General features: G+C 34.2%; 1 protein-coding gene across 1 annotated transcript; it reads right to left on the bottom strand.

Moving 5' to 3' along the window:
- Positions 1-201: 201 nt before the first annotated feature.
- LOC149139368 (putative receptor-like protein kinase At1g11050) lies at positions 202-2,733 on the bottom strand. Its single transcript, XM_089448252.1, has one exon. The coding sequence runs from the start codon at positions 2,457-2,459 to the stop codon at positions 552-554; it is 1,908 nt and encodes a 635-aa protein (XP_089304378.1). The 5' UTR covers positions 2,460-2,733; the 3' UTR covers positions 202-551.
- Between the last annotated feature and the right edge of the window lie 7,060 nt (positions 2,734-9,793).

The following is a 9,793-nucleotide window of genomic DNA, read 5'->3' as shown; positions in this document are numbered from 1 at the left end:
ATATAACCTTTTTTTCCTCTAATTTTTTGTTTTCCAGTTTTTTCATTTAACTATATTTAAACTAAGCCACAGATACTCACTACTATATAAGTTGTTAAAAAATTATACATACATACCTATTTTTACACCCCGGTAACAAAAATGTTGAACCTGCCGCTTTAAAAGCATTTGGACCATGTCTCAGTATTACTTACTCAGAATGTTAAAACACGGGTTTACTTCCATTCATGTTTTCAATATATTGATTAACAAGTTTCCAAACAATAATTAATTAAAAGAATAAAATACTTCAGAAATTCCGATTCAGTCCAATCTTAAGAACAAGAACATTTCAGGCTCTGCAACCTGCAATGAAAGATGAAGATAACCGCAAACCTCGGCTTCCAAAGACGAATATCACAGCTCCATGATCATGCCACTGCCCAAAGATGGTGCTCACCTTCACTTGAACGAGAAGTAACCAAACCGACTCCAAAATTGTGAAAAAAAAGAGAAGAAATTGCTCTAGACACAGTCGAGCAACCCTGTATTTTGAATATATGTGTGCTTATTCAGTCTGAAGAATTGCTCCAACCACTCGGGTTCTCCTCCGTGCGACCCCCGGGAGAGAGAAACCAAGTAAAGTCCCCTCTGCTGTTGCTGTAAGCTTCTAATTCTTCTGGGATTTCCTTGGCGCCCGACGATGGGGCAGCTATAGCTTCAAGGGCTAGCAGCGCCTCAGAGATTGAGGGCCTCGACACAACTCTCGGGTGGGCGCATTGCAGTGCCAATAATAAAACTTTATTTATTGTACTCCTGTGTCCCGAATTCCGAATCGCGATGTCGATAACCTCTTCGGTCCGGTTCTTCTGCGTCATATCGACCACCCAGTCCGATATAAGAAAGTGCTCCAGAGCACCAGAGTTCGGATCCAGAGCCCTCCGCGCCGTTACGAGCTCCAGCAGTATGATGCCGAAGCTGAATACATCGCTTTTGTTCGTCAGATGGCCGTAGAGAGCGTATTCCGGCGCCACATAACCGAGAGTCCCAACAGTCCGGGTGCTGTAATGGCTTTTCTCCTCTTCTTCTTTCTTCAACTTGGCCAGACCAAAATCTGCCACAAGAGCATTCAGATTGGAGTCCAACAGCACATTTGCAGCTTTCACGTCCCTGTGAATTATGCTCGGATTGGCGAATTCGTGCAGATAAGTTAGCCCCCTGGCTATGCCCACTGCAATTTTGTAGCGCTCCGGCCATGGCAGCCATGTTGATTTATGCGGATTGAAGAGACAGTCAGCCAAATTGCCGTTCTCCATGAAATCAGAAACAAGAAGCTGTTCGCTAACCTGCCCCTCTTTGTCGAATTCGATGCAGTAGCCTCTGATAGGAAGCAGGTTGCGGTGCTTAATCCCGCTGATGACACGCAGTTCGTGGCTGAAAGTATCGTCTCCTTCGATCTTTGTGGAGTACTTTAATCTCTTCACGGCAATTCGCGTCCCGTTTGGCAGGATTCCCCTGTAGACAATGCTAAAACCGCCTTCGCCGATCACGTTCGCCGCCGCGAAATTCCCCGTGGATTCTTTGATCTCCAACAGACTGAAGAATTTCAGACCTGTCGTGGAGCTCAATAGTTCGTATCTCTGCATCAATTTCATCCGTTTCGATTTCCAGAGACTGGTCTTTCGTCGATTTAAACACAGGCAGATGCTCAATCCAAGAACCAATATTCCGACTGCGGGAATTATGGCGATAAAGTACCATTTCAGAAATCTATTTCCTCTCTTCCGTTCCCCAAAAGCTGCCAACGACGATACATTCTGTACGCTTAGAAGGCAGTAAGCGGCGTCCGGACCAAGACCATCGTAACAATTAATGCCTCCGGCGACATAAATCAACAGAAACATTGGGCAATTCGATTTTCCTCTGGGTTCTTTGTTCAGCGACCTGAGCGCCATCCCCATGGCGCCTAAGCATTTATCGCACTGAAAAATCCCCGCGCGAGATCCGTTGCAATTCAGCTTCAAGCCCGTCGTATCCACCCTGCTCTCGAAGGTCGTTAGATTGTCAATACCGAGACAGGTGCCTGGATCACATACAAAACTTTCGGACCTCACGTTGCAACTCCTGAACATTTCGGCTCCGATCCCTGTACGGACTTGTACTTGCCTCTGTAATTCGTTCAAACATACACCCGCCATCTGGTTGGTGGGCAAGAGAAAAGAACGGTTGTAGTGCATCCATGAAAAGTGAAGGATCTTGATTAAATCGTTGATGCTTTCGCAGCAGTGAGTTTTTTCTGGAAGTAAACATTGCTGAAGCATCCATATCTGAGCCTCAACCTCCGCGGTTATGTTCAATGGACACGACATGTTCAAGGCCTCCACCTTAATTGCTCCCGAAGTAATCCAAAATATAAAACATAACAACAAGCCCTGCTGCGTAACATCTTTCAGCAAACTGATTCTTCCACAGAGATTCATATCAAGAGATTAAAATCGTATGGCAGAGCTCGAAACTTGTAACAAGCAAAAGGCAGAAAGTATTTCAGAAACTATGAATTCCTGCTTCTTCAACCAAGCATCAACTGAATCTAGAAGTACCAAACAATTGAATTAATAGCAGAGAACTCTGCGACTGGTCAACAAAAATTAGGAATAATGGAGTAGGTGTAGATTCCATGTAATCTCCGAGAAATCAACAGACGCCACTGAATTTAGTATGTTTCATATTGGCTGATTTATTTCAGGTCCGCTACTCATCGCCAACGTGTTTGTCGCCCGTAGACTTTAGACGCGGTAATGACTTTAGAATCGAGTTAAAAAAATTATTTTCATCGCTTAATCCAAATTTTCTGCGTGGCACTTTTCGTGCCAACAAATTCTGTAGCGATATAGACATAAGAGATTTTAAAGGCGTAGTTGATTTAGGGAGATGCGAAGGGATTTTAAATGTTTAGTTTAATTTATAGATGAATTGATTAATTTTTTTATTCATTTTAATTAAAATTTAATAGAATTTTTTTTAAAATGAGTTTAAATTATTTAATTTGTCAAGGTTTTTTTAAGCTTGCTGCATATATTTATGCATTCACAACTGTATTTTAAAGAACGAAAAATTTTGAAATTGTCTTGTCCGATTGGGCTGAATTCATGTGAAAAAGTTATTTAGTCAATAAATTAATTAGACTACTCTGATATTAAATACCTTAAATCTATTTTAAAAAAATAATTTTAATAAAAAAATTAATTATTTGGTAATATTTTTTTGGTCAAATCTTATTTTGATTATTTAAATTGGATTTTTTATTAAAATTATGAATTCAAACACTATAATAAACCATTAAATATTTAGTATGGTAGAGAATTGACAACTTAACTTATGATTATAATATATCTCTACCTTATTCTAAACAATTTTGACTGGAAAACAAAAACTTCAAAAATATCTAACAAATAACCTAAACTTTTATTTTTCAAACAAAATCTTTCATTTAATTTTATCTTTATTAATAATAATAATTATTTAATTTTAAGCCAGACATTAAATACAAAACTCTTTTGTGTGTACCGCAAGAAACACGGAACTTGTTTCACGATATTTTGACTTCTAAACTCTAAAAGTGTATATATTTTATTCTCCAAATTTGAAATAATGACATTCTACCAGAAAACACATTCTTAAACTATAAATAATTATTTAATCAATTAAACTATTTTATGATTTAATTTTATTAAAAATAATCATCTAATTAATTAAACTATTTCAGAACGCAACATAATTCCATAACAAACATACTATAGGAAAACAGGATTCTTAATGATTAACATTAAATTAGTCACTATGTGTTAAAATATTTTGATCTTTATTTTAAAATTTAACATTTCTTTTTTGAAGTCGATCATTGAAAATTAACATTTCTTAAATGTGCAGTGCGTTAGGAAAGGTCGATATCCAAAGAAATTGACGAACGCATTTAACGATAACGTTGAATACATTAATTAATTAAATCTATAAATAGAAATTTCGCATCATTTCATACCATTATTAGCCATTGCAATGAGAGGTGCAAAAGAAAGTTGATAAGAGAAGTAGAAGAAAATAGTGAAGCTAAATATATTGATAATGAAATACAATTGAAATTTGAGTTTCTATTTATCTTCTAAAGAATATAGTTAGAGGTTAAATATAAGAAGAAAGTTACACTAACATAAATGTCCCAAAACAATGGTAATGCTTGCAAGTTCTTGGAGATTTAGAAGGGACTGACCTTCCAAAGGGTACTTAGAAGAGACAAGGATGGGAAGGCCATAGTGTATTGTTAGTGCATTTATGTGGAAGGCTGCACCACCTGTTGGAGTAAGCAAGAGTAGAGGGCTTTCTCTATTGACAGAGTTGGCCATTAATGTGTCCTCGAGGCAACCAATTAGGGAATACTTTCATTTCCTAACACTACCTTGGATAATCATCTTTAGCAATGTGGTGGAGGCATTGTTTGAAAATTGGGTAAAAATGATATTGAAAGCCATGCTTTGGTTGGGGGATAAGGAGACAAAGGAGTGCAGAGTTGGAGAGGGGAGATGGCGTAGTTGTGTGGAGGAGTGGTTGAAGTCTTTGAAGTGAATGGTCATCTCTTGCATGTTTGAAGGGGTAAGAGTATTGGCCCAGTTATGGTTTGCATCAAATTTACAATGGGCAAGCATTGAAGGTCATCAAGGACGATGTTGTTACTTGGGTGGAGTTGAGAAATGAATTGTTGTTCTTCAATGGACATGCCATGCATGATTTGTGTTTTTTATTTCTTGTTAGTGTACAACAAGCTCCATGTTAGTTTCACCAATGTCATCAGGTAGCTTATGGAAAGGGCAGTACAAGAGTAGCTCACTCCAACAAAATTCGACATAGTAGTTTGTGTCATGAGATGGGATGGGAGTGTACCGAGGTAAGACGTATATGACAATGACGACGCAGATATGCTTCCACGGTGTTTTTTTTTTCGACGACAGGAGAACAACTAAGAGCATGCAACATCAATAACAGACAATGTCTTGAGCGAAGGAGGCCTTTGCATATAGGAAGTGATGAAGGGTGTTGCTCAAAGATGACAATCCAAGTTATGTGAAACACATCTAAAAATATTTCACTTGACATTTAGGGAGACAAAAGAATGACTACATTGTGTTAGGGGGGGATTTTGGAGCATGTGGTATGTCTCCTATGCATTGATGTCACTATCAACCATCATTTCGATTGGGAGTTTGCAGATGACAATGATAGTAGAGGCATCAAGAGGAGAACTGTGTGTGAGGCGTGAGAGCATCTGATGGCAACATTCAGACTTTATCTCTCCTTTTGCAGCATATTGGGAAATGTAGTTTAAGATAGCATGACGCAAGAGGACATGCTTGGAAGTCAATGTTGGCCCTCCACATAGTAAGCATGTGAAGGTTGTGGATGTTAAGTCTGTCGTCATTTATAGTAGGACGATGAGTTTTCCATCTAGAAGCATCGATGTGCATAGAAACGAATTACTCATAACTTCCAAGAGATTCCATATCGACAAGATTCAATAGTGTTATATTTTTGCAAAGGCTAGTAGAAGAATGGCAAGTTGTGTGGCATTGGACAAATTTAACAAATTCCTCGTAGTCGTGGAGATCATTAAAAGCAAGGATATCGTTTGTTGCAAGTAGGCAATGATCATGAACTATTGATCAATGTATTCTCAACTTACTTTAATGGAGGGTTCAAGGGTTCCAAGCAGTAATGTATGTATTGAAGAAGGACTTGGTAGCAACAATGTTGGATTCGTTGTTCCAGTTGAGTTTGTCCATATTTGGTGCATTTTCTATCCATAGGAAACCATGTATATTTGCAAGCCCATTAGGTTTCCACAAATACCTAGGCTAAATAGAAAAGAGCAAGAGTTATGCATTCTAGCACTATACATAAAGCATGAAAGAGGCAACCATTGAAGGTGGTGGTGAAGGTCGACAACGATTGTCAACGTGCTATCTGCAAGGTCTCTTTTAATGAAGAAAAAATTTGTTGCCTCACTACAATGGGACATGATAATGTTGTACATGTAATAGATTGAAGGTGGTGGTGAAGGTTGACAACGATTGTCGACATGCTATCTGCAAGGTCTCTTTTAATGAAGAAAAAAGTTGTTGCTTCACTGCAACGAGACATGATAAGGTTGTAGACGTAATAGTCAAATATGGGTTGTTGGTGTAAAGGGTATACTAAATTTATAAATAAAATAACAAAAAAAAAATTATATGAGAGAACATTTTATTACTTTAATAATATATACGGTGTCTATTTTTAAATTCCTCTATTTTGGAATAGAGATTTCACTAATTATCAATAATTATTAAGTGGATGGTAGGGATTTAACCTCCACAAAATATTCTAGAATATTGTTAGTAGTAATCACAAATCAAATGTTAATATTTATTTCAAAAGTAGTTATGTCCTTTCAACCCTTTTAATTAAATTTATTAATTTAAAAATATATATCATATAAATAAGTGTCATATGAAATGACTTATGGTTTTTTGTTCATGTCGTATTGATAAGCCAAGTTATGGTAACAAAACTTATTTACAAATTAATAATCATGTTACATGTTCTTTTTTTGTTTTTTTAATGTATATATGTTTAACTCATATATTAATTCTCATTATAATTAATAATAACAATAATAATAGAAATTTAAAATACATTTTTAATTTAATTATTTTTTGTGATTTTGTTAGATCTAAGACTTTTGTGATCCATATTGTAGATAATACATCTTACCAATGTGAGATGTATTATGAAGTAAGTGTTTTGATGTTGTCATAGATGTTCTATGGACATTTACCAACCATTTAATTGATATGGTTTGCTAGTCTATATTAATTTTAACTATAGTCTATTTATTTTAGTTTGGTTTTTTTTTTTTTTTTAAGTAAGTTTAATAGTGATTTTATATTATAATATTTATTTTTAAAAAATCATGATATTTGTGATGTTTTAAGAGGTTTAATTGTTAAATATTTATTTTTTTAAGAGAAAAAACGTATAAATCTATCTTAATTACAATTATCAAACATTTAAAGAGGTGTTGATCATTTCAAATAGATGAGTGAATTTAATGATTAGGAATATGTGTTTCCTCTTAAGACGTCACAAGTTCAAATTAAGAGTGGGTTAGAATATATATACATCTATAGACTTTGACAATGCCACAAATAAGGGGGTTTCATATATTAATTTGGTGTTTGGGTTGATTGTGATCTTATTATTACTATCAGTATCATCATCACTCAATTCTATAAAACATAGAACTCACAAAGTATATAATTATAGATATGCAAGATTACAATTTTGATTATCCTTAAGATTTTGATATTTACATTTAAACAATATAAATATGCAAATGCTATATCTATTTTTTTTATATATATCTTTATATAACCATTTTTATGTTAGGTGTACATATCAAATCTTTTCCTTTCATAAATATAAAAATATATTTACTTCCAGTTATATTTATATTTAGTTAATACAAAATATTATTTTTAGTATTTGTATAGATATCATTTATTTAAACACATCTATGATGTAAGCATGACCTATTTGAAAACATCTTCATCATATTGAGTTCTATAAGTACCTAGTCACTCTTGTCTAATAAATTTTTTAACATTTTAATAACAACAACAAAAATTACTATATCTAAAAGTACAACATCAACAATTAAAATTTATAATTTTAACCAATGGATACTTTTATTTAAGTCTTAGAAAGTGGATTTTTGTATGAGAAAGTGCAATTTTAACAATTGAATGAACATAATCCAACAATCATGAATTATACTTTTAAGAAGAAAATACTGCAATTTTGATGTTACAATCTATGAAGAATTAGAATTTTCAAAATATATAAAGATAATAACATTTTATTACAATTTCAACAATAAGAACTGCAAAACTTCAAAATTTAAAAATCACAATTTTAACTATAACATATAACGAAGAACTTTATAATATTACAAATCAAATTGTAGATCAAAAATACATTTCATTAGAAAAACAAAAATATATTGTACAATACTTATATTTGTGGTGTCTAATTTGTCAATCAATATAGAAAAAAAAATCACATATTTATAAATTCAACAATTAAAAATTACAATTTCAACACAGAGAAATTGGGATAATCATCCATCTCTTTCTACTACCAACCTAGATCCATCTTAACCTCGAATCTATCAAGTGTCAGAGAGATCAAATCTCTCGAGGTGAAAACCTCTTTTTTTAGTGCAAAACTTGAGGAAATGTTTGCACCTAGAGATATTTGATCCCTCTTGGCACTTAATAGATCTGAGGTTAAGATGGATTTAGGTTGGTTATATAATATATATATTTGTATCTATGTGTCTCTTTCTTATTCCCTTTCTCTATCTCACCCCCCAAACATACACACTCTCTCTTCATATCTCTCTCTCTCTCTCTCTCTCTCTCTCTCTCTTCCCTCCCTCTCTCCTCTCTCCCTAACTCTCTCTCCATCTCTCCCTTTTCACTCCCTCTCTCTCTCTCCACCTTTCTCCCTCTATGTTTTTCTTCTTTCTTTCCTCTCTCTCCCCTTCCACCTCCCTCTCTCTTTCTCTCCTTCTCTCTCTTGAGTCCTCTCTCTCGCCCTTTCTCTTCCCATCACTCTCTCCCTCTCTCTTCACTCTAAATTTGTCACTATCTCCCTTGCTCTCTCCTTCTCTCTCTCCCCTACATCTATGTGTGTCTGTCTCTCTCTCTTCCCCTTCTCTCCCTATCTATCTCGTCTCCTCCTCTCTATTTTCCCTCCTCTCCACTCTCCTTCACTCTCTCTCCATATCTCCCTTGACACTCCCTCTCTCTCTCCACCTCTATATCTCTATGTCTTTGTTCTTTCCTCCCACTCTCTCCCCCTTTAACTCCATATCTCTCTCTCCCTCTCTCCTTCTCTCTCTCCCCTTGTCTCTCTCTTGCTTCCTCTCTCTCTAACCTCCCTCTCTCCTCTCTCTCTCACCTCCCTCTCTCTCCACCCTCCATCTTTTTCACTCTCTACCCTTTCTCTCTCTTAAATTTGATCCCATTGTATTGTGTTTAAGAAAGTATCTAAATTAGAAAACTCAATTGGTTGTAAAATATTAAACCTATATTTTGGATATATCATGTCAAAGAAAATACAATAATGAAAAACTTAAAATAATCATGCATTATTTTTCCTGTATTATTGTTACCAGACTTTGTTTAGATCCTTAGTTAAGATGGATCTATGCCAGTTCTTAATAATTTTATTTATAGTATATAAATTTCGCATATTTTTATATATAAAAGTATTCTCATTTTTTATTTTATTGAAACCTTGATTTAATTTCAATGGGAATATTTTTAGTAGTTGTGAGGATAGAGGGTTTAGATATATCTCAAAAGTAATTATAAACCTTTCCCTTTTAGATTTATTTAAAAAAATTAGAAAACTAAAATTAAAATAAAATATTTATAAAATATTTCTATTGTGAAATAAGTTAGGCATGTGGTATTAATAAGCCATGGTATTGTAAAAAAGTTTGTTCATGACTTAATAACAAAATAAAAATATAACAAATTGAATTTTATTACTTTTTATTACTATAATTTTTTATTATTAATTGAGCTAACATTTATATGTTTATACCATCCCAAAAAATGGGGTTTATATTACTTTTAAACTTTTATTTATTACTTTTAACCTTTTGTTTATTACACTTAACTTTTTATTAATCAAGCCAACATTTAAATGTTTAAAT

Source organism: Pinus tabuliformis, chromosome X (assembly GCF_031772625.1).
Source record: "Pinus tabuliformis cultivar Carrire ecotype Pingquan chromosome X, CPIR1, whole genome shotgun sequence".
In the NCBI taxonomy this organism is placed as follows: Eukaryota; Viridiplantae; Streptophyta; class Pinopsida; order Pinales; family Pinaceae; genus Pinus; species Pinus tabuliformis.
This window is presented reverse-complemented; position numbering and strand designations above follow the sequence as displayed.